Consider the following 25,156-nt stretch of genomic DNA (forward strand, 5'->3'; position numbering starts at 1 on the left):
CCTTCCAGCTCCATGGCTGCTGCTCCTCCCTGAAGCTAAAATAAAATCCTGACCATTTAAGGTGAACAGGAGCCTTGCAGAGAACCTCAGCGGAGCGGGCTTTAACCCCTTCCCATTGCTGGGCTTTGTTTACTCCTTGCACTTCCTTTGGCTTCAAGCTAGACCGGCTTAAAGCCATTTGGAAGAGCACATCCCCTGGGACTGAAGTGCCTGCCCCTCTGTTTGTTGAGCTTGCAGAGGACACAAACTGGCCAGGATGTGAGTTTGAAGCACAGTCACTATTCCATGCTGCCTCACCATGTGGACACTCTTATTTTATACTAAGTGCCTTTGTGTGGGTTAGCTTAATCCACTTTGGAAATGGATTAACCTAAATTTCACATCGGCAAACTTAGTGTGGAACAGCCGGGTCCACACGGGGAGCGAGGGAGGAAGAGTCATTCAGCAAGAGTTGCTGGGCAGGAGCTGTTCCCCGCGCAGGAGAGGGGTCCTGACCCCAAGGGGGGTCACCACTGTTACAAGTGGGGTCATGAGCCCGACAGAAATGCAATTGTTTGTGCCAGCGCATGGGGTCACGAGGCTGGCAGAAGTGGGGCTCACCAGCGGAAGAGGGGCTGCCTCCAGAAACAACCCGGGAAGCTCTGGGAAACAGCCCACCAAGAGCCTTTCTAGCGGGTATTTTTCGGATTCAAATTGCCTAGGGGGAAATAACTGGCAATTAGATATAGAATTGGTAATAATAATTTATCGAGTTGTCAGTAACAGGGGTAAGTGCCTTATGAGATTACACATTAAAAAAACGCACACCATAACAAACCAGTGCTGCTGTTACTATATCACATATATAATATACATCAAATCTATTATTTATAAGTCACTTCCTTCCCTCTCTCTTCACAATGTGTTCATTACCTCTGGTACCTGCCTGCCCCCTCACATGGACACAGATCTGCCCATGCAAAGAGCCTGGGGCTCCCTGTCTGACTGTGTTGGTCCATCAGGGTCCTGCAGGATGCCACCAGAGCCAAGCTGCAGGTCCTGGGAAGAGCCATGTCCCAGCTGTGACAGCACCCACACCACAGAGCCTGCCCGAGCACCAGGCAGCGATGCTTCCAAGGGCATCGCTAACGATGACCTGACCTCATCTATTGTCATTTCCTAAGGCAAGGCTCCACAAGAATACTAGGACTGCTGTCAAACCCAGGAATACACGACATTTAAGGCGCTGCAGGAGCTTAATTGAATGGTTGTGGTGCTGTGGATTGTGGGCACGGGGATCTAGTGGTGGGAGCAGGGACTGCAGGCTCTGGCCATCACGCCAGGGGAGTCACTGACTCATGGACGACCTTGTGCGAGTCACTTGATGTTCTTGTGCCTCTGAAAAGTAGGTTAAATAACAAACGGGACCTCCTGCATTGGGTCCTCTGTGACCATCAAACTCTGCTGAGGAATAAGCAGTGAAATGCAATTCTCTCAGGGGCGAAGCCAGGAAGGAAATGGGCAGGAGGGACTGGAGGAAGGCATTGGCATGAGGGGCAGACACAGCTTTTATCCACACTGTACCTTATCTGCCATCCAGAACAGAGACAGGGGAAAAAAAGGAGGGTAAAGATTTGGGAAACTTCATTATAGATCAGGTTCTTCATGGATGGAGGGCTGTATTTTCACTTCATCCTGAGAAGTAGCAGTAGTTAGCATCTGGCATGGGCATGAATAAAAGGGGCTTTTTCTCTCAGGAGCCAAGACCAAGAGAAGGAAAGGAAATACAGCTCCGTACTTCACAGGGTACACCAGTCACTGCCAAATACAAGAGCAGAAAAGGAGTTGTTTCTGTGGATAGAATTTTCTTCTTCTGGAGTACAGAGAATGGGTGTTTGAAGAGATAGGTCCCTGACAGCCAAATATCCCCTAAGATTCCTTTCCACTGCCCAAATCCACAGCCCCAGTAGTGATGTCTGCGCTGCTCTATACAGTGAGGACAACCCTCACAGCTTATCTCTTGGCTCCCCAAATCAGAATGGAGTAACCATAAACAAAACCCCCACTAAACCCATTTTTGGCCATTCTCAAGCATTCCACACGATTCAGAATCCATCCTTGTGAGTAAAACTGACTCCTCAGCTGCTTCTGTGCACACAGAACTGGTGTGGGTCTGAGGGGCGTGTACAAGCAGACAAGGTGCAAACCTGCCCGCGCAGGTTGAACAGCAGCGGAAACAAAAGCAAGCACACAATTCAAGGTTAAAAAGCTGAACCACACAGCTTCATCTTCTGTAATAACGGAAATCATTAATAACAGTTTGCGCTCTCAAAGTAGTTGCCATCCAAGCTCTTGAAGAGCTTTATTAGTGAGCAAGACCTCAGAAGTCTCTCTAAGGTATTATCCCCTTTTTAAAGGGAGAAGGCAATTAAGAAACAGCCATTTGTGTGACTTGATCAAAGTCAGTGTACAGCACGTCAGCACCTGAGCTTTGAGATGATGCAGAACAGCCCACCATGCACAGCTTTCCACAGGAACAGGACAGATCCAACTGGATCCGTGAGACTACTCCACAGATGTTGCAATAGTGATTTTTCATCTCTCTGAGGTTGACATCTTTACTTTTTCCCCTGGAAATATTTCCCAGCCCCACTTTACAGGCCCTGAATCAAAACCTTGTTTCCAGTTCTACTGGGAACAGCTGCCTCTGATGCTGGTTAACACACAAAGGATTGGACAGCAGCTCTCCTTACCAAACAGGGAATGTAACTGGGAAGAAATGAGGAATTAAAGAGAGGTAGTGTGTCTTCTGGCCCTGCTTATTCAGTATTCCAAGACACAAGCTCATGCAGCTTGGCTGCTAGCAGGCTTCTGAGACCAGATAACAGGCACCAGGATAGGTGTGTGTGGTGGAGAGTGATCAGTCCCAATTTCCCATGGGTGGATCTGCATGACAACCACAGCTCCACCAAGAGCCAGAGAAACTTCTAAACATCCCCCAGCTACTTCTCCAGGACCTTAGCTGAGCTGCAAAACACCATAGGGAAGTGAAGAGAGAGTGGGGAAGGGACAGAACAGACTGGAGCTGTCACACGCAGCAACTAAATACACCTGAGTAGTTCAGGGGGATGAATTGTCCCCAGCACCACTAGAAACAGGCAGTGCCACTTCTTTTCTTATAGAAAACAGCATGATTAGCCCCAAAACAGCAAAGAGTCAGAGCCTTGGCATCACTTCTCACTGGAAGACAAGAATTACAGTGGCAGGACCGACCCCAGCCAGCCCATGTCGGTCTCACACTGTTTGCTTGCAGCACACGTCATACTGAACAAACAGAGCTCACCTGGCACACTGGGAAAAGTACCGACAGATCCACACAGCGGGAAATAAAAGCTCCCGATTTTTACTAGCTGGGAATGCCAGAGTTAATTCCTGGTAACAAAAATGAGTTGCCCTTCACTGAAAGCAACCCATTCACACCAGGGTGAAACCAGGCTAAATGGATCGGTCATCTGACCTCCTGCATCTCATGGATGTTAGGCAAAGGATGAAAGTTTTGCTAAAGCATCTTTGCCAGTAAAGAACCCTGGTGTGACAGCTGGACCTGGCTTTTCCTGGACTAAGTGTGTCGTTAAGAACAGATCTGAAGTTTTCCAGGCAAAGCCGGCTCCCGGCGGCAGCAGCTCTGTCCCCACTAGAGGGCTGTGCAGCCGAGCAGCGAGGAAATCTGTTTCTGACTCAGTGTGTCCCTGTGCCTACGGCCACTGGTCCCTTCTGTGCCTAAGGGTGCGTTTAGGGAACTTCTCTCGTGCTCAAAAAAGACTTAAAAATTGGCAGCAGGAAACAAAAATCTTCCCAAGCTAAGACGAAGCCTCCTGATAAGAGCTATCTGGAGCTCAAGTCAAGTTGATCTAGAGGTATTTATTCCCGGAGATGTTTAACACCCTCTTTAATGGACTGGGAAGTACCTTATCATCCTCATGTGATGCAAACGCATCATCCCACTTCCTTTCAAGTACTGCCTGCTTCTGCCTTCCTCACCTCTGTGAACACACAGCGTTTCTTCAGGATGCCTTCACGAAAAACTCAGCTAAAATCCAAATCCCAGGGCTCGCCCAGCAGCTGCCAACTCTGCCGAATTTGCTCCTGATCTCTGAACTATGTGGAATGAGATGTCTGCAATTCTCACTACTGAATTTACAGACTGAAAATAAAAATCCAGTGTGCACTCCTCTGTGGCTGCAGGCTCCCCTCCCTGCCTTCTGCACCCCCAGGACTGGATGGGATGCTTCCAAAGCAGAAGGAAGCGAGTGAGCTGCCAGAGGAAAATGCATCTCAGCTCCTCTCAGAGCCTCTAAGACAATGAAGTGAGCAAGCACAGTAATGGGTAGACCAGGGAAAAAGGAGGAGGAATTCACACTGCAAACCAACCCCTGGTCATGAGGCTCTGTGAGCTCTCAAATCCTGCAGAGGCTTGATCCTCACCAGCACCAGACAAGACCAACTCCATGTACATCGGTGGGATTTAAGCCCCTGCACCCCCCTTCTAGGATTATCCAGCTGTCTGAGCTAAAACATTGCTTGAAATAGTGCTCTGAAAACCACCTCTCATCCACGCACCATCGCACACTCCAGGCTCACAGGGAAATTACTGGATGGATGGGATGTGTGATGGTGCAGGACAAGGCTCTGTCCCTCTCAAACACTTACAAGTCAGTGCAGCAAAGCCATAGCAACAAGAAAAACACTCTTCTTATTTCCCATCCAAGAGCAGCTCCTGCCATTCACTGATTGCGTGACCTTCTGCCAGCAGCCACTGAAGCAATCTTTGAAAACATTTCTGTATCATTTAAACCTGGTTACTCGGCCCTGGACTGTTTCTGCCAAGGTAGCAGCAACAACTCCAGAGCAGAGAGAGAGAGCTTGGCATTTCAGTGCTGGGATTTGTCCTCTGAAAATCTGTCTATTCCTCCCATCACCAGTGGAAACCCTGCCCAACAGCGGCATAAAAAATAAATGCAAGGCTGAGGTCCAGTAACACAGAAAAGATTGTCTGAAAAATGACTGCAATAAAATAACCAATCATTTAAAAATGCTAATATTTAGCATTTGAAAATGAGGTGGAAGGATCATTATAGATAAATATCAAATATCTTCTATTCATTCCTTTTTGCTGCTAGATTGGGATGGTCAGCAGTTCAGAGATGCCTTAATGCCTTGGTAGATACCATGAAATGGGGCTAATTCAGCTCTCTGGAAAGAGTAAGGGGCCTGATTTTTCACACATGTGAGAACTGGTAAAAAAATGGGGATAAAGGAAGATTTTACCCCAGAAGAACCTGCATGTCCTACTGAACCCTGTATAAACAACACAAGCCTCTGCTGTTTTCCACTGTCCCAGAACAGATGTTCTGACTCCAAAAAATATATAGAAATATATTCTGTGTGAACTCTTAATTTTGTGAGCAACCACGTAAAGAGCTTCTCCTCTGACAGTTTTTTGTCCCTAAGCAGGGATAAAATGCTTTCTTTAAGGTTCTTCTGGCTGTGCTTCCTTCTGGAGACACTGGTTCCCTAATACTGATGTGCTTAGCAGCACTAATAGATTATACTTACACACACTTTTTTTTTTTTTTTTCCCTGAATAATGAAGTTAAAAGGCCACTTTGGCATAAATTCACTCATTGTTACCCTGAATGAAGCGAGTTTCTCCTGGTGCTGCTGCATACAAATAATTGCTTTTGGCCAAAGCCAAGGGAAACACGAGTCCATTGCTTAATTTATTTCTATTAACACCATCAAATGTTAGTGAGAGGAAGGCAGCAAAGTGGCACAATGGCAGTGCTCAGCAAGAGCAGCCTGGATATGCTGGTAGATAAAACCCTTGCAGGGGATATCTGCATAGTGCAAATTTTAATTATTTTTCCTGCCTGTTTTGCATTTGCATAAAAGTCAGAATTAGTTCTGCTGTCTTTAGAGGGCTCTTTCAGTTGGCAAACACTTGGAACTCCAAAGGGTGCAATACCTGAACTGTGCAACCCTAACCCTAACCCTGGGGAAGGGAGAGCAGCAGCCTGTGTCACACAGCCTGTGTTCCACAGACTGCCAGGATCCTCCAGGAAAAAAGGATGGCACTCTTTTCTTTCCAGTGCAAAGTATGAATAATAAAATTAGCAGGGGAATGCCTGTGGAGGGAACTGACCCCTGTTATTGGTATTATTACACACATTTTCTTCATGTAGCCTCAGCATTAGCAGCTCCAGGTCCAGCCACAGCTACTTGAGTGTGGCACTTTTCATTCAAGTTGCACCAGGGGAGGTTTAGATTGGACATTAGGAAAAATTTCTTCACCGAAGGGGTCATCCAACCCTGGAACAGGCTGCCCACCATCCATGGAGGGATTTAAGCCAAGTCAATGTGGCACTTGGGGACATGGTTTAGTGGTGGGCTTGGCAATTCTGGGGGGAATGGTTGGACTCAGTGGTCCTGAAGATCTTCTCAACCTAAATAATACTTTTGAGTCCCCAGGGAAAGCTGTGAAATGTCCCATGGGAGGGACATGCAGAGGGGACTGCACTCAAATCCTGCTGGATTCTCCCCAATAGATCCAACCATCTGAATCCTCTCCAGACTTTTGTCATGATGGAAAATTTCAATGCTTCAGAAGTCTGAGCAATAGGACTGATCTTTTTTTTTACTTTGCTCTCAGGAATCAGTTTCAGTAGCACAGTGAACAGCAAATTTTACTTCTTCCAAACAGGTTTTTCCCTTGGCTGCTATGGCTTGAAAAGCTTCGAAAGCTGCGCTGCAGTGTAATGACAGGAGCACAGGAGAAGGAAAACTTTAGAGGCAGGGAATAACATCAAACCATTTGATTTATGATCTAAACCAACAACTGCTGGTTGCCTCAGCTGGTCCCTTTTTGTTCCCACATGACATACGCTTCTATTCCAATCCCTGCAAGCTTCAGGAGTATTCATGTTAGCAGCACGTTATATCGATCTAGTGACAGTTCCAGTGCAAACTGATGCACCAAAATTCAGGCTATAAACTCTAAATTACCAACCGAAGTTCTCAAAACAAGCATCCCTAAGTAGGCAGCTCAAAAACTCAAGATCCACTACTGAAGCCTCCCAACTTCTGGGTCGTGTGCTATCCTGAGAGTAAGATCAAACTGCAAGGCCAGTTTGCCACCTGTATAAATTGGGTACAGGAGTTTAAGCCTGCAGCACACATTTCCTTCAAGCATCTTCAGAGCCAAGAGGAACTGTTTGAAAATGTATAAATGGTGACAAGTCAAACTACTCAGTCCTCTGTATGCAGCAAACTTAACTTGAAACAACCACCTTAAATGCTGAAAAGCACAGGCAGCTTTCATGGCCCCTGAGTCCCTGACCTTGGTGAAGAACAAGATTGCAGGGTCTGCCACACCAACGCCACTCTGCCAGGAGCTGCACCAAAACCCAGCAAACTGCACAACACAAAGGTGGCTGGAACATGTTGAAGTGGTCCCAAAGTAGCAATCAGGTGGCACAAAGGAGCACATCCATCCACTCCACACCCACAGCCCCATTCAGCCCAATCCAGTTCAGCCCAGCTGCCCCCCAAATTGTCCACAATTCTACTGCCATCATGAGCACAAAACCTGGCACATCAGCCTTTCACTTTCCAAAACCTGAAACCAATCCTGAAACTCACTCAGGTGTCAAACAAATGCAAAGGAAAAAACTCTGAGACACAGAAGTGCTTCCCACCAGATGCCATTTTGTCCTCCAGCAAGAAGGTTTCACAACAGAAGTGATGGAGGAGCTCGGTATCCCTCCAGCAAACCCACACTTTGCACTTTACACCCTGCCAGTGATGCTCTAACCCACATCCCTTTTAGAAGCTGCTGGATAAAAACCCCCACCGGGCGCTCAGGCTCCCAGCAATGTTTTCCACTACAGCACCATGCAAACGCTGTCACATCTTGCCACTGGCAGCAATGTGTGAAATCAGGTTCAGGTTTCAGTGTGCTGGAAAGAAAATCCAGCACTGGCTTCCAGTGCAGATTGTGGGGAGCAAGTAAAACATACTTTTCTTTTTATAGACTGTTTCCATGGTGCACAGAGGTTCCCATAGCTAATTCTGCAGCTGCAGAACTTCAGAAAATTGCACAGCCTGGGTATAATCCTGTGGCAGGGTGCCCCATACATCCCCAAATTAAAATCCAGAGGCTTAACGCTGTCACCAAACAACAGAGCTGAGTCCCAGTTTGAGGTGGGAGCAGAGCGGCTGCAGCTGAACCCCTTCAAGTTGCTGAGCAGTTTAAGAGAGCCCTGGAGCAACCAAAGCTAGGTCTGGGCTTCAGACCCCATCTGCTAAAGCTCCCAGACATCAGTGGGAGATAAACAAATTACTATTTGCCATATTTATTTTTAAACAATTTCTTAGAAGAACCGTATGTCTAAAGAACAAGCAGACTGTTACAAGCAGTAACTTAATCAACCCCATCTCTGCCTCTCTCCACTGGCACAACTCTGAAGCAGCCCCTGAGCCAGGTGATCCAGGATGCGCTGCCTCCCAGGATTGCTGTGCTGGTTCAGAGCCTGACCAGCCTGGACAAACCAGCCATTCCCAAAACCATCCTCCCAGAATCAATGTGCCCGCTCAGCCCCTCGGCACAGGCAGATCCCGGCGCGTCACTCACCTGCTCCTGTGAATTCATCACCCGCAGCTTCATCTGCTTCAGGTAAGTCGAGGTGAGGGGCATGTTGTAGTCAATGATCCCAGAAACCAAGGAGGAAGGTGGCTCGCTCTCTGAAGAACAGAGGAAAAGTGTTACTTAGATGAGGGACCTGCAGGTATGTTCTTGTAACAGTTACTATGGGATATTCAGGAGAACTTCAAATCCCTGGCAAGAGCCACCACCTGCTGAGAGAAGGTTCCTCTAAGAACTTGACCCCACCAAGAACATAATTACAGAACAGATGTTGTCTTGGGGGAAAAAAAAAAAAAAGCATTGCTGTCACCTGTGGAAAAATAAGCTACACATAATGTATAATTTTTCAGTGTCCCTCAAACTTGAGGAAGAAACCAAGTCTTGCTGAAGCCTCGGAAGCGCTTCCATGCACATGGGATTTATGCAGGGAGTGATGAACAAGAATCTATTTGCAGCTTGCTTCAGCATTGCAAAGTCTTGCCAATTTTGCTGGGATTCCCTCAGGTAGGAGTTAACATTAAGGCAACGTATTAAGTATCTCTATCTGGTGATGATGATTATTTTTAACATCCTCATTAAAACACAAACTTAATTTTAGAGATCTTTAATTTAAATTGTTCCTGTTGATTCCTCTGGCTGTATCACACTGAGCTCTAGAGATGGCTCCAAGTTTGGATGCTCCTGCAAATTGCTCTGTCTGGCCAGGCCCCACAAAGCAAATTCTCAGTGTTTTCTCTGAATTCTCAAAGATTTTTCTGCTCTGCCAACACCACTGTGGGTCCTGCAGGACACAGAACATGAAGGCTGCTGGAATGATCTGTTCTAACACTGAATTTGCAGGCTCATGCAGTGGGTTTGTCCAGAAGGAAAGCTGCCATTGTTCACAGGGACAGCTGATGGCTACAAGCAAGAATTTTTTTGCCTTCAGCACAGGCAACTGCAAGTTTGGAGAATTAATCCAGCCCTCCAGCACATGTTGAAGAGATGTGTGGTACCCACTGGACAGGGAGCTTAAGCAGCAACAAGGGAAGAAGGATTCCCAGGAGCTGAAGGTGAACTTATGGTGGGAGGTTTCCATTCCTGTTTCTGAATCTCCCTGGCTGGCTTGCATTTTCTGGGGTCACTGGTTTCACAGGCATGTGTGACAGAGCCCCTTGAAAAAGAGCCTTCACAAAATGTTTTACAGCACCTCAGAAAAGCCATCAACCCAATCCTAATGGGTCTGCTTCTCAGAAATGCTGAGTGTCAAAAAATCCTGTTGAAACTCAGCAGCCCTGAAGATGCTCCACACCTCTGGAAACACCACATCCATCATGTCTGATTAAGAAATTACCTGACCTCAGAATCGCCTGTAATTGACTTAAACATCACAAAGGTCTTTGCAAATCTTCTCTATCAAGACATTGACTGGGTCCATGGAAATACAATGCTTTTTATCTCATGTTCATCTAGTCCATTCCTGGGTAGATGGAGCCTTCCTGCCTGTGGGTGCAGGGAAGGGTGGCTAGTGCCACTCAAGTCATCAGCTTGCCCAAATATGAAGGTCCAAAGCTTTTAGGAACCTTGTAAACTGATTCTTCCATCTTTTCTCATGGCTTTTTGTCAGCAGTCTCTGTCACACTTTGACCTACAGATTAGGAGCACTTCTATGTCTCTATATATTAAACACCCAAAATAAACCCTTATTCTGCTGTGCATGGATGCTGTGCTGTGATGAAAAAATGCTAAAATCCCAGAGCAAGGGGAGCTTTTCACAGGAACAAAACCTGCCACCTTCCCCAGCTGGCTGAGTCCCTAATAGTTTAGGAAAGCTTTTGCTAAGAGTAACACAGATTGAGCTGCTCTCTCTCCTGAAGCTCAGGCATGGATGAGGTGAGTGTTTCAGATCTCTGAGGATTATGAATTGCTGTCCTGCCATTCCCCACTCCACTGCTCATCGCTGCAGAGATGAATGAAGCTGAACAGGAGCAGCTCAGCAACTTCAGATGGGGACGAAGAGGGAGATAAGTGATCTTTTAGTGCTTAGATCCTGGCTGAAACCATCCTGATGTAAATTTGGAACAATCCCATTAGAGGCCACAAATTTACTGTGAATTTGTGCAACTGAACCACATAAGGGTTTGAGCCTAAGAAACCAACCCCCTTTTTTTTTTTTCCTCTTTTTCTAAGTTATCTGGAAAAGAAAGAAAACCTTTGTTTTAAAAGGCCTGGGGGGGCTCCATGGGAACAATCCTCACATCCTATGTCACAAGAGGAAGCTCCTGGAATCCTTTAGCTCGTTTTTCAGTTATCTCTATCACATGTCCCACATGTTGGACACACAGATGGAACAGGCAGAAATGGTTTTGATCCTAGTTCCACATTTTATCACTCCACCAGAATTACTTCTAATTTAATAACACCGTAAAGAGATCCCAGTGAAGTCCAGTGACGTTCAAACTTTCCCACAAGCAACACAATTTGCTTTTATGATGTGGGTGCCCTGCAGGGTTTGATGTCAGATATGTTTAATTAGGGATTTTTGTGATCACAAATTAAATGTGTTCAGATTTGTTTCACAGACAAGAGAAATAGAAAGAGATGGGAATTACTCAAATTTTGTCATCTCACTGAGTTAAACTTTACCTGTCTGTGCTTCTATGTGCATATGCATGTGCATACACCTCAGTAATTCTTCTATGACCCCAGTGGTTTTTTTAGGTGATTTGCTCCTGATAAATTCCTGACTATGTGTTAGTGAAATCAAACACCCTTCCCCAGTAAAAGTAACCTTATCTAATCTACTCAATGCATTTTCACATGTACTTAGTCACTATTTAGGTGCTATTCAGGAAGAAAAGCACTTCTGTCCTTTCATTCCTGGAGGGTAAGACTTTTTTCCTGTGGGATCCTTTGTATTCCTGATTGGTTTATTTTTAAAAGAACTGCTAAGGGGAGAAGCTTTATGAAAATAACCAATAATTGATATTAAGTTACGAATTTGTTCAGGACAGATGTATGTCAGCCCTGATCATGGTTCCCACAGCTAGGACCACACTCTGGGGGATATCCACAACCAGGTATTCCCTGAACTGCTTCTGAACAGGGTGGGTGTGTGTTGCTGGGAGAGACACAGGAGATGCAGGATGGTGGGTGGGTGGAAGCCCCTGAAGGAAGACCAAGTTGGATGGCCTTTGAGCAACTTGATCTAATGGAAGATGTCCCTGCCCTTGGCAAGGGGTTGGAATGAGATAGACTTCAAGGTTCCTTCCAAACCAAACCAGTCTGTGATTCTGTGAAGGAACAACAACCCTTTTCATTAGACGCCTCCTGACACAAGATCCCAAACTCTGGAACTGGCAGCTCAGCTACTGCCAGGCATTTAGGAAGGTGTCTTGGTGTGGGTGAAGCTAACAAGTGACATCCCTGTTGGCCTGACTCATCCCATCACCCTTCCTGTCCATGAGCTGGCTCCTGCAGCCACAGTGCCGGAACGTCACCCGTGAGGGATGCAGAGCAATCAGTGTGAAGGTCAGCTTCGCTCCCAGCAGGGCCAAAGGCCAAAACTTTTCTTGATGTAATTGTAAAGAGGGATCAGGCCCTTAGCTGGCAGAGTGGGAAGTGTTGTGGTAATGGAGCTTCAACTAATAGAATTCACATGGAGTTATTTGGGAGAGTTTTTGAGAGTTTTTAAAAATGTAACAAGTACAAAGCATTTGAGTCACTACCTTTGGATAGATGGCACATAATCCATTTACACAAAACCTCTGGGACGTCCTTAGCTCTGCTCCCAGCAGTAAACAGTTGGCAATCAGTATTTAATACTAGAAATTCTCTATTGTTTGGCCTTTTGTTTCTTAAATTCTGCTTCCCTTCTTGATAAGAGCTGCCAAGTGAGCCACTTTGCCTTGCCACTTTTGAAACAGACCAACTCCCTGCAGTTTGCTTAGTTCTTTTTAAAAGAAGCAATTTTAATGGCTGAAACCAATATTACTTTGATGCTTTGCACTTGATCATGAAAATAAGTTTGTAATTCAGAAAAAAACCACATAAACATTTAACCAGCTACAGTGGAAGACAATCTGTTCCCATCCTCTTCCCCATCCTGCTTTCTCTTAGACCTAAGGAGATGCAAATTGGACCTGTCCACAAAAGAACTGTAATGAGTCAACCACCTCACTGGTCACACTGTGTACACAGGCACAGTGTAACTGTGATTGCCAAAACACTTGCCATTATCTAACTCAGGATCACGTGCTTATCTATTAATTAGTGTAAATTGCTTCTTTATCAGAAACTTCAGCTATTCAGACATATTCTGTGTCTTTCAATTCAAAATTACCAGTTACAGGGAAAAACTTTAGGTTATATTTTTTAGAAATTCAAGTTTCCACCCACACATGATCATGGGTGCAGCCATATCTGTGGTATTTTTGACCCGTATTTTGGGCAGCACTGGGGAAGCTCGGAAAGAATGCCAGGCTGTTTCTGCTCCCTAAGCTGTAAGAAGCAGGTTTATACAATTCCTTCAGCTTGGCTATAAAATGAAAAATAGCCTAGGTTAGGAAAACCCTTAGTTCAGGATGTATCTCCTGGGCAGGGCAGTATCTGGCAGCTGTTGGTGGCACTGTGCTGGTGCAAAATGCAATGTCAGCTCTGCTGGCACTTTACCTTTGGGCTCCAGGCCGTTGGAGTTGAAATGCATCCTCTTCTGGCACTCAGTGCAACTCATCAGGAACCTGGTCACAGCTTCTCTCGGGAGGAAAGCATAGGTCTCTGCAATCTGGGGGAACAACAGAGAGCTGTATGTCCTGGGATAGGGAGAATGGGGCAGAGAGCACAGGGACCATGTGCATAACTCTTAGCCACACCTGGTCCCCTCCAGCCCTAAATCCCTCCCTCCAGAGCAGCTGTTGGTGGGGGAACACTTTGGGAGTGTAACTGGTGTGCCAGTGAGGCAGCAAGACACAAATGAACAGACCTTTGTATCCCTCAGTACCCATTACCTTCCCAGAAAATCCTCCCATTCCCCCTTGGAGTCTGGGAAGAGCAAAGCTATGAACGTGTAAGAATCAAATGTTAAAGTAAGGCCTCGTCAGCTCTGTTTGCATTGTTAATTACCATCACACCAGTAACCTGAAGAATCCATTAATCTTTTGTAAGGGCAGGTCACTTTTTCCCACAATGACAATCAATTACTGTTAATAATACTTTGCACTTCTGTGACATATTTTATCTAGGGAATTGAAAACATTTTTCCAAACAGTAATGAATTAAGTCTCCTGAACCTTTGTGGGATATGTATTTTACAGATGAGGAAAAGCTAAGGATAAATATTTAAAACTTGGATGCTTGAAGTTAAACAATAGATCCAGACCTAAGCACCTACAGAAGGTGTCTGGCAATCCCAGAGTCCTATTATTGCAATTAATTCCTGCCAGCAGTAATTTTACAGTATTTCTAAAGATCAAGACTAGGTTATTTGGAGAAGGAATGAGTCAATTTTAATGCAGACTTCTTTAAGGCCATAGAAGACCATCAAATCTTGGAGTCTGACCTGTGTAGCACAAGTCATGAAACTTCACCCAGGTTCTCCAGCAGCCCAGTGGCCTGTGGTTTGCCTAAAACATCATCCAGGAAGACATCTGGTCTTAATTGGAAGGCATTAAAAGGTGGAGAGCCCACCTCTTACTTTGGGCTGGTTCCTATGGTTAATCTCCCATCCTGTTTGGTCTAAGTGACTTGTCCGAGCACGGCAGCTCCCAAACCAGGGGCCGTGACCCCCACAGGGGTCACAGCACTTACAAGTGGGGTCATAAAGCAGACAGAAATTCAATTGTTTGTGCCAGTCCTCAGGGCTGGGAGCCCGGCAGAAGTGGGGCTGAGGACGGGAAGTGGGGCTGCAATCAGACACCTCGTGGGTGAGGGCTGGTGACGGGGCTGAGCTGGGAGAACGGCCCAGGATGTCCTGATCCCCCTCCTCTGGCCAGTGGGCATCATCCTCCTATCTTATAGAGTTAACAAATAATACCTAAATTCTAAAAGTCCACATTAAATACAAAAATACCTAAATTCCATGCATTTTTCTACCCTGAGGGGGTGCTGTTCTAGAAGCAGAGCAGCGGGGCAGGGGCAGAGGCTTTGCTGGATCATGGCTAAGGCAGCGCCGTGCCCGGCTCTGCGGTGGGAGGGAGCCACATCCATCTCCACTGCGCGGCAGCAGAGCCCGGGCTTTCACACACACAGAATGCCAGATGGGTGGAAAGTTCAGGGGATCTTGTCCCAGCGCTCAAATGGAGGCTGCAGTGCCTGGTCCTCATGGGATTCTCCTCCTATTTAGCTGCAGCCCCAGCGAGCTCTGTTGTGGCCAAGCGGATGCCAGCTCAGTCTTCGCCTCTGTGTGATATTTATCGATGCACAAGCACAAGGGATTCCTGCAGAAACGCTGAAATGAGGGGCCTGGAAATTGCTGGTGGCAGCCGTGGTGTGGTGTTGCAGGCAGGGAACTGTCCCTGCGTGCTGCCTGCCGGGCTCAGCCGTCTCCTTGCCTCTTTTGCTCCAGCAAGCCCACAGTCTCTGCTGCAAATGTTCAGCTAATTTTAGTGATACAGTTGTTATTTCTCAGCTGATTTGATGCTCTGCAGAGCAGACAGCTTCCTTGATGAGTTATCTCCCATCCAAACTCCCTTTCTGATTGCCTCCCTCCGGAGGTCATGGACAAGGGCAAACTCTCCAGTGTCTCTAATCAGAAGTGGTGGGGAAAGGGAGCAGGGAGAAGGAAGCAGGGGATCCACAGCCTCCCAACTGGCCACCCAGCAGAGTCCCTTTGTGCACCCGTGTCAGGCATGGCGTGTGCTCTGCACCATTTCACCTTCCAGCTCACAAAGGCGCTCCGGGGAGCAAGGGCAGGAGTGAGGGCAGGAGCGAGGCTGGGCAGCCCAGCCAGCAGCGTCCTGCCAGGTCAGGAGGGGATACACGCTGCTAATGTGATGATCTCAGCTCAAGAGGGAGATGAGGGGTGGAGCGTGAAGCTCTCTGACTGCTGTGAGCAGGCCTGGGAAAACAGACGGATCCAGCCTGCTCCCCTGGGGCTGTGCAGGGCACAGATTAGTCCTCCAGAGAGATGAATTGAAGGAATTAGGGAAGGGTCGGTGTGGTCTGCTGGGGAAATGAGCAGAAAGTTTTTGAATTGTGGTCATGCTGGTGGGGCTGCCCTCCCTGGACCATAGAAAGGTCACTTGCCCCCAGCCAGGGAGGGTCAGTGTGTGCCTCAGCCCCCAGCCTCACGCTCAGCCGCAGGAGCAGGGCAGGGAGTGATGCCATGAGCTCTGTGTGCAGAGCTCTGCTCCCTGGGGACTCCCACCACATGTGGGAGGCTGCAGGGTACTGGGCTGCCTCACCAGCACCGCCAGCACCACAGCGTGGATGGAGCATGGACATAGGCAGGCAGGACAGACTCCAACCCTGTACTGACTCTGGCAGCACACTGAGCTGGGCAGAACCTCAGGCATCTTCACTGAGACAAGGGCAGCTTGCAAAGACCTCTCTGAGACATGGTATACACCAGAGAGATGAGCTGCCAGCGAGCTACTCCTGTCTGTAAGTGACCTGGTCCTTAGGGCTGTGGGATTCAAGGGAGCAGCTTGGTTTTGGACAGTAAATTCAGCTCTTCCTGTAAAAGGATAGCCTAAATGTTTGCATTGAAGGGCTGTGCAGAGTCAGGAGAAACAACAAGCTCCCTAGAGAAGCACACTTCAAGCTAAATTATTCCTGACCTAACTAGAGTGGTGTTTCAGGATGGATAGAGCTGGTTCTTGGCATCCATAGAACCAAGACAAGACTTAGCTTGGTGCCTGCCTCCATTTTGTAACTGAGGAAACCTAGGATGGGCTGGAGAGGAGGGGAAGGCCACAGCCATGCCCCAATCCCCTTTTCTGGCTGCTCCTGACCTTCAAGGCCCGCATGAGACATTTCCCTCTGGCTGAAGGAGACAGGGAGGCAGATGACCCAGAGCATGCAAGGGACTGGATAAACATTCTCTGGTCCATCACTAATACTGAGGATTTCTCTTCCTTTACCCTTCAGACATGCACAGTGTCTTTGTATGATTCCCTCGCTCTCTCCTCTCCCAGCAGCCGCGCTGTGCTGCCGCTGCAGCCCGGATTCCTGTCCCCGAGCACAGCTGCTCTGCCTTTAAACCCCTCCTTCCTCACGCCTCCCCGCACAGGCACACTGGGCTCTGCCTCGCCTCTGCCTCCCGCCAGTGGCTCTGCTTCTACCTGCCCTGTCATCCCCAGGGACTGTCCCTCCTGCAGCCCCTCCGCTCCAGTGCCCTCCCTGCCCGGGGCACGGGGGGACTCTCACCGCTCGGTAGGTTTTCTTCTGCCCGGCATGTTTGGGTGCTTTGCCCGGCTCCGACGAGCTTTCCACATGCATCGAGTAGATGATGTCAAAGAAATCTTCCACCACAGCCACGCGTTTCAGAGAGATGCCCTCGGGCTCCGACAGTCCATCTGCCCCCTACAACAGTGCAGGCAAGTTGAGTTAGTGTCAGCAGTGGGTGACAGGGGTGACGAGATCGGCCCGGGGCTAATGTGGTTGGAGGGGGCAGAGTGGCAGTGCTCCCGCCTCGGGCTGCCTTGGGCACGGGGGATGTGGGGGATAAATTAAACATCGCTTCAGGGAGGATCCTGCTGTAGCCAGGGCAGTGGCGGCTGCTGCTGTTGTGCTGCTAAAGCTGGCAATGAAATTGGGCCAGGAATAAAAACAAGGGAAGAGTCCAGAGTGGAGTCACAACTGATCAAAAAATTCAATTTCCGTAATGTGGGATGGTTTTGCTAGGCGGGGAACAGGCAGGGGAAGCTCTTGGGACTGGCACATGGTGCTAAACCATCCTAGGAAGCCCTGAGATGTGAGGTACTCTCGCTGGCTGCAGTCCCCATGGACATGGATCAGCCAGCAGGACAAGGTTTCACTGTGATGCCAGGATGCAGCCCCTAAAGGAAGGAGCCAGCATCCCCTCCTTCCCTGCACTGACCTTTCCAAGGCTCCCTCCCTCTCACAGACGCAGAGCAGCTGAGCGCTGGCAGCAGCAGCACAGCTCTTTGTGTGTTCGGATGTGCTGGAGAGCAGGAGGCAGTAATTCTGCCACACGACAGTGGTGACAGACTGATGGGAGTGGGAAGTGTGGGGAGCAGTGCTCCTCCGAGCTGACTGGCACCAACGGTGTCAGCTCACACTGGCACGGTATGCCGTGGGAAGGGGAGGCAGCCTCTGGGACCCGGCAGCTGCTATCAGCACTCGGCACAAAGCACCGGGGCAGGAAGGGGTAGTGGGAGGTGGTCAGTGGCTACTGTAATGGCAGGGGGGACTGAGAAAGGGCCAGGCTTTGGGAGGTCACTTAGCTTGCTCCTTGAAAATAAACAAAAAAAAATTAAAAATATAATACATATATGTACATATATGTATATATATTACGTCCCTTTAAGGGCTGCTTTCCAAAAGGAATGCATGGATGTTGTCCAGTGGGTACCCACCAGGCTGCTAAGCAGCAACCTGCACATCTAAGTGACCTGCAAACTATCTTTTTCAGGTGTATTCACACGTCCCTGAGGGCAGGCAGAGGCAAGGGCTGTGGGCAGGGTCTGGCAGGGGTCTGCATGCAAAGGGAACAGCCAGTCTCCTAACCTGCATTTGTGTTGCCCTTGATTGGGCTCTGTGTATCTTCCACACTCTATAGATTGAATAAATGCTGTTCTTTAAGCCACCAGTGAAGGGCCTCTCAAAAATCAATCACTTAGTGGGCCCACCTTCTGCTAAAGCTACCCAACATCTCAGAGGAGCGGTCATTTAATGTACAGTGCTGCCTATTAGAGTTGGCTCCTCACCCCAATTTCGGAACAGAGACTGCCTGTCCTGGGCACAGGCTGCAGCGGGACGGTCGCTGAGCTCACCCGGGACACGGGCACGAGGATTTTCCAACACAAACCACCTCTGCCCTCCCCGGGGAGCCCCAAGCTGGGTCTGAAGGTGGCTGTAACAAAGAGAATATTGAGAGCGAACACAAGGGGCAGGGTGGCAGGGCTGCGTGGTGGGGGTCGGGAAACTTCGCCCCAGGGAGTGTCTTTGAGGAATATAGATCTAATTTCTTCTGTCACCGTTCAGAGAGTTTCAGTTTAATCGAGGGCATGGGTATTCCCCTGCCAAGGAGGAGCGGGCATTAGGAGGCTTCCTACTGACCAATAATCCTCAGAGCAGGGTTGAAATGAGGATAATTACAGAAACAGGACAAAGGAAAATGCAGCAGGGAAAAAGCACAGTCAGATCTAACAAGCAGAGCCCTCAAAATTAAGGCTGTAACCAACCCTGTATGCAAATCACTGTTTCCAGCCAGCTAATATCCTCCTCCTTGCACGGCCAGCAGGTCGGTGTTTCCTCCCCGGTTTCAGAAGGAATGCAGTGAAGGTAACCTCAGGGTCTGGGCATTGCTACAGCCTCCCTGCACACCCAGCAGCGCTCTCCTCTCCACCCCGGCTGGATGCCGGATGCCGGAGCTGCCTCCTCAGCATCCCACTCCCTGCAGCGATCCTCCCCTGACTCCTTGCATCTCTCCATCCCCTCCTCAGCCTTGTGACTGCTCTCCCCGTGATGATTATTTAGCTTTGGGAAGCAGGTGAGATGCAAGCAGTATCAAAGCCACTGGGTATAAGAAGCTGTATCAAGTCAGTGCCTCCAGGATTAGGGAGGTTTATATCTGGCAATATACCCAAATGTTGACCTAGGATTTAAGAGGACACGTGTGCTGTAGAGTACCTCTCCGAGGGGCCCACGCCCCTCGGGTTCCTCCTTCCACACCCAGCATTGCTCACCAGTATTCAAGGCATGAGTCAGAGCCCATAATATCTCATAAAGGCTTAAAACCCCTCAGGTTTAAATAGCAATAAAAAATCATTTGGGAAGCAAAATGGGAAGAGGGGATGCTTTTACCCTGTCCTGGTGTTGGGGCTTTATTAGAAGTCACCTGCCCCTGCAAGGAGTAAAAGATTTCAGGAGCAAAGATCAGTTCTGACAGAGGTGCTTGGAAGTGGGTGGCATTTCAGGTGCTGAGGAATCCCTCTGCCACCTCCCATCCATCCTCCTTTCCCCTATATTTGCTCAGCACCGGTTTGTCTCTCCCCCTTCCCAGTCTCTCCTTGTCTCTGTGTACTGTGCTCCACAGTTCTCACCCCTCCCTTTCCTCTCACCCTCCCCACCTTCCCAGAGCTGTGAGCTCCTCTCAGCTCCTCTCCTCCATCAGGTCTTTTCCCTCTCCAGTGTCCTTTGTCTTCCCCATCTCCTCTAGTTCCACATCTCTGAGCACTCGTACCCCCGGGACCCTATGCCCCAGGACCATTCTCCTGGGCCTCGCTGCCGCCGCATCTCCTCTGTCCCTGCTCCATCCCTCCGACCCCGGCCGCCTCCAGCACCCGCGAATCGGTGCCGGGAGGCGCCTCTGCGGGCCGAGGTCCCCTCCCGTGCACGGCCCCGGGCGGCGACAGCCATTTCAGGCAGCGCTGTCCCGGCTGCGGCACGGGCCGGGCAGCGCTTCCCAGGGCCGGGGACCGGCCATGGCGCTGCCAGCGCCGAGCCCCGGCACCTTTGTTCTCGGCAGCCGCCCCGGGCACGCTCGGCCCCCGCCCGGCCCGGGACGGGGGCGGTGCGGCGGGAGGGGACGGGGAGCGGCCGGGCAGCCCCGAGCGGCGGCTCGGGGTGACATCTGCCGCGGCGGGGAGGGAGGCAGGGCCGGGCGAGCCCCCCCGCCCGGGCCGGGCTGGGGCCCGCCGGCAGGTAGCGGGTAACCACGGCAACCGGCGGTAATCCGCTCCCCCGGGCCCGCCGCCGCCGCCCCAAGCCCGCTGCCCCCGCGCCCCGCCCGGCGCGGACCGGCCCGGGGCAGGCACCGGCGGGGCCCGCTGTGGCCGGTCCCGCACCTCGCCGAGCCTGGGACGGGCGGGCAGCGGCAGGGGCAGAGTCCGGGGCGGGTTCCTTCCACCCCCAGGCACCGCCATCCCGCCGCAGCTCTGCTCACCTCTCGAGCCCCACTGCAGCCCTGCCGCGCCCCCACAGCCCTGTCAGGCTCCCACACGGACCAGCCGCGCTCCCACAGCCCTGTCAGGCTCCCACACGGACCTGCCCTGGCTCCCACAGCCCTGTCAGGCTCCCACACGGACCAGCCATGGCTCCCACAGCCCTGTCAGGCTCCCACACGGACCAGCCCTGGCTCCCACAGCCCTGTCAGGCTCCCACACGGACCAGCCCTGGCTCCCATAGCCCTGCCATGGCTCCCATAGCTCTGCCATGCTCCCACACAGCCCTGCCATTGCTCCTACACAGCCCGGTCCTGCTTTGGAGCCCGGCAGCAGCACCCACACATCTCCATGACCGGCCTCCTCCACCCACCCATCTCCCTCCGCTCCCAGCAGCCGTCTGTGTCTCCACCAGCCCTTGTGGCCATTCCTTAGCAGCCCGGCCTGGGTGTGAAAACTGCCATAATGGGAGATTTTCACAGCCAGACTGCAGCACAATGAGCTAGCCCTGTCCTCTGTGGGACAGCAGATCTATGGCCAGCAGCTGCCACCTGATCCAGTCCATGCTGCCCGGAGTGACCTCCACCCCAAGCCCAGGTGAGCTGCCACCACCCCAGCGAAACCAGACTCCCAACCCGGGCAGCTCCAGGGAGGCCAAGGGATGGTAGCAGGCTTCGTGCACTGGACTTCTCAACCCTGCAAGCCCTTTCCCAATTTGGACTTGGGTTTGAGAGAATCTGGGAGCATTTAACCTGAGCTCTCCAAAGCTTGCATGGTCCCAGCTCCTCTTCAGACCTGACTGGGGTAGACACTGCCAGAGGAACTGAAAGCTGCCCGTTCTGGGCTCAGCAGCACAGAGGGTCTTGGTTCTGCCCTTGCGCTGGCTGGCAGGGCAGTATCTGCCTTCTCCAGCGGGACTGGCAGTTCTCCTGGGGCCCAGGAAGCTACCCCACTCCATGGCTCTGCAGGGAAGCATCCCTTTTCCAAGGGGGTTATTATGCTGGAGGGCCATCAGACTGGGACTGCTGGAGCAGGAGTGGGATGGGAGGGAGTGCCGACTGCTTCCCCATCTGCTGTGCTCAACAGCAGATAAAACACTGCCCTGGCCCTCACGCCAGGGGCTGATACCAGCCAAATTCAGCTTCCTGTGAGTCAAAAGCCGCTTCCTGCCAGCAGAGCCCTGTCTGATAATGGCTGTGTTCTGCTCTCTGCCCGGGAGCAGACCCCATGCCCTCGCCTCTCCTTGCACTTCCCACATGAAAGCGTTCCCTTATGTATCTCCCAACCACAGCATCTCCCCGCCCCAGTACAGAGTTGCACGTTAAACTCTAATTTCCTGCTGCTGGCTGGAAGGGCCACTGTCACACTCATCCCTGGGACAGCCGAGCTGAATGTTTGGGGCCAGCCGTATCGAGCTGTCCCTCAAGGTCACCTCCCTTGTACACACAGACAGGCCACGTTGCTAGCTCTGCCTGTGCTCCAGCTGCTGCTGGCTGTGGGACACAGCCACTGTCCCCAGCCACGTCAGGATCAGAGTTCATCTGTCCCACGGTGCAGTCACACTATGGCATGACCGTGGATTCCCCAGCCTACACCAGCAGCAGTACCATTCCTGTGGCACTCACCCATCCCTCACCCTTTCTTCAAGCCCTGGGTGGTTCCTTCTGCTGCACAAAGGAGGATCCCTTTTTTGAGATGAACAAAAGTGGGGTTTGGGTTTTATCTGAGCACTCTGCTGCTCTTTCCTCTTAGAAAAGTGTTTCTAATTTTCAACAAGTTGTATTTTGTTCTAAGGGAATTTTTGGTCTTATGACAAAAATACTCAGCTGGACCAGGGAGTGGATGTGCACAGGACAAAGCAATTAGGACCTATTTGGATCAGAAACTGCAACATACAGGATGGGATGTAATCCTGCCGTGACACCAGAGACTTCCCATCAAGTGCTCCAGAGGTCACAGAAACATGGGATGGTTTGGATTAGAAGGGACCTTAAAAGCCATCTAGTTCCAATCCCTCTGCCATGGGCAGTGACACCTTCCACTAGACGAGATTTCTCCAAGTCCCATCCAACCTGGCCTTGAGCACTTCCAGGGATGGGGCAGCCACTTTCTATGGGCAGCCTGCGCTGGTATCTTGCCACCCTCACAGGGAAGAATTTCGTCTGAACACCACGATTCCTCAAGTCCATCCCCCTGGACAGCCCATGGCTCAAGTCCACCCACCCTGGGCAGCCCATGGCTCAAGTCCATGCCCCTGGACAGCCCATGGCTTTGGCCACCACCAGCACCCAACACACAGCCCACTTCTGCAACTACTCCTCCTGCACAGGCTTCAGCACCAAAACAGACGTTTTATTTCAATATGGACTCTTACAACTTTTGATCAAGAAACTGTTCTTGGTACTTCTCATCTCTGGGAAGTCAGCCCTTGATTGGCTTCTATATTTAGACTTCTCCAGGGCTTTAGGAAGTTCACTCCTCATGGTATTTAGGTGTAGGATGAAAGCAGCTTTTGCGGGGGATATGTTAAACCACAGCAGGCTCCCTCTGCTAATGCTGCGAGGAGAAAGAGGAGCTACATTCCTCGAACTTCCCTCTTCCTCTTGCCCCTCATGCCACGGGCACAGTGCGTGCCTTAGAAATAGGCACCAGGGAGACACTGGGCTGAAAACAGTATCAGCTGTATTGCTCATAATAAAAGAACCCACAAGAAGATGATGGGAAATGCTCTGACTGACAGATTTTGCTCTTTTTTCTCCTGGAAGTATTTTGCTAGGAAATATTTCTGATCATTTCTGGTTGAAAAATGGGAGAAAAGCAGTTCCTAAAATGCTGATGATGCTTCCCCGTGCTAAGCATTTTGTGTTGTGTCTTGTTGTACCAAGCAAAGACTAAGCCCCATCCTGCACTTAGAGCTTCAGATCCACTCACTGCAGTGAAAACAGCCCCAGCCCTCCTGAGCAGCTGAGCATCCCACTGGCCCAAGAGGGCTCATTCTCCTGGGGAAACTGAGGCACAAGAAGAAATAATTTTCCCGACACTCTGTGCTGACTCAGGCCAAGACTGGGGGCATTCACATTGTTTCTCTACCCAGAACTGTACACAATACTTTTTTTTCCCAAAGTAAATACTTCCTCATGAGGGGAGCTGGGTGCTTTATTTTTAGCCGGCAAACACAGCTGAGGTGTGTGTCTTTCACAGGGCACAGGCACCTCTTCAGAGCAAGCCGCTCTTTCAGCCGCCGCAGCTGAGCCACGGGGATGGGTCCAGGCCTTTGCTCTGACCTCGGCTTATTCCTCTCATGGCTCCCAGGCCTGGGAATGAAAACAGAGCGGCCTGGGAGGGGCAAGCCTGGAAATGGCAGCCCTGCCTCCAGCTGTGGAGAGGGCCCAGGTGCAGGGTGCAAGGGGGAGGTTGGTGTGCTCAGGGTCTGGTGGGCGGCTGGGGATGGGGCTGCCATCCATCCCAGGGCTGCCTGAAGGACAGAGGAGAAGCCCAGCAGGAAGAGATTCTTGCTCAGAAGCCTGCTCAGAGGCTCCTTGGATGCCTGCTCTGCCCGGGAGGCAGAGGACATTTTGCACGGCGCAAGAGAGCAGAGCTGCCTCCCTGCCAGCACCAGGCTGTGCGCTGGCAGGGAAGCTGCACGAGCAGCTGGATCTGGCAGGCAGAGGCGGTCGCAGTGCTCCCCAATAAATTTGACCCTGCACCTGCTGGCCAGGAGAGAGAGGGAGCTGGCTCTCTCAGGGATAACAAAATACTGGGTGCCGTTGGGCAGCCTGAGCTGCTGTTGGAGCACTGTTTCACTTGGGTTTGGTGAGAAAGGTTCCTGCAGCCTCATGAATGGAGCACCTGACTGACCTTCCTGGGAAATTTCTCCCTGGGGCAGTGGACTTCCCGCTCCCTGTCAGGTGGTGAGCATCACCCTCCTCTCTGAGGTGTGCAGGACCTGTGAGGGAGAAGTGCCACGCTGTGGGTGCCAACACGGAAGAGATCATGATCATTATTATCTGGGGATTATTATAATGTTGCAGTATTTCTTACTATTCTGAAATAGGCAGGGTTTACACAGAGGAACTGTGGATGCTCTGTTGCTGCAAGTGCTCAAGGTCAGGTTGGACAGGGCTTGGAGCAACCTGGTCTAGTGGAAGGCGTCCCTACCCATGGCAGGAGGTTGGAACAAGATGATCTTTAAGGTCCATTCCCACCCAAACCCTTCTAGGATTCTATGATTCTAAAACATGAGTTTGGTGGGGTTTTTAAAAATATATCTGCAAAGGTGGACAGTGATGTCTTAATGTTGTTTGGATCTTGGTTTAGGTAATTTGGGGGAGAATGCTATTGGAATGGAAAAAAAAGGGGGGTAAAATGGTGGTAAACTACATTCACAATCAGAAGAGTTTTTATACTCCATAGTATCCTGAAAAAAATATAA

At 50.3% G+C, this 25,156-nt stretch overlaps 1 protein-coding gene across 6 annotated transcripts in view; it reads right to left on the reverse strand.

Moving 5' to 3' along the window:
• Positions 1–25,156, reverse strand: part of NOL4L (nucleolar protein 4 like) — a 63,238-nt gene that overhangs the window by 28,165 nt on the left and 9,917 nt on the right. For 4 of the 6 annotated variants that reach the window (XM_086853105.1, XM_086853107.1, XM_086853109.1 and 1 more), the window contains 3 exons: positions 17,024–17,179; positions 13,331–13,442; positions 8,669–8,778 (listed from right to left, as the gene is read on the reverse strand). In XM_086853105.1, coding sequence (XP_086709231.1) covers positions 8,669–8,778; positions 13,331–13,442; positions 17,024–17,179 — 378 coding nt within the window. Of the gene's footprint in view, positions 1–8,668; positions 8,779–13,330; positions 13,443–17,023; positions 17,180–19,023; positions 20,433–20,827; positions 20,937–25,156 lie in introns of those variants that run through there. The other 2 variants (XM_086853106.1, XM_023939767.2) reach the window with 2 other exon arrangements.

The sequence above is a fragment of the Cyanistes caeruleus genome, chromosome 16, assembly GCF_971803275.1.
Source record: "Cyanistes caeruleus chromosome 16, bCyaCae1.hap1.1, whole genome shotgun sequence".
Lineage (NCBI taxonomy): Eukaryota > Metazoa > Chordata > Aves > Passeriformes > Paridae > Cyanistes > Cyanistes caeruleus.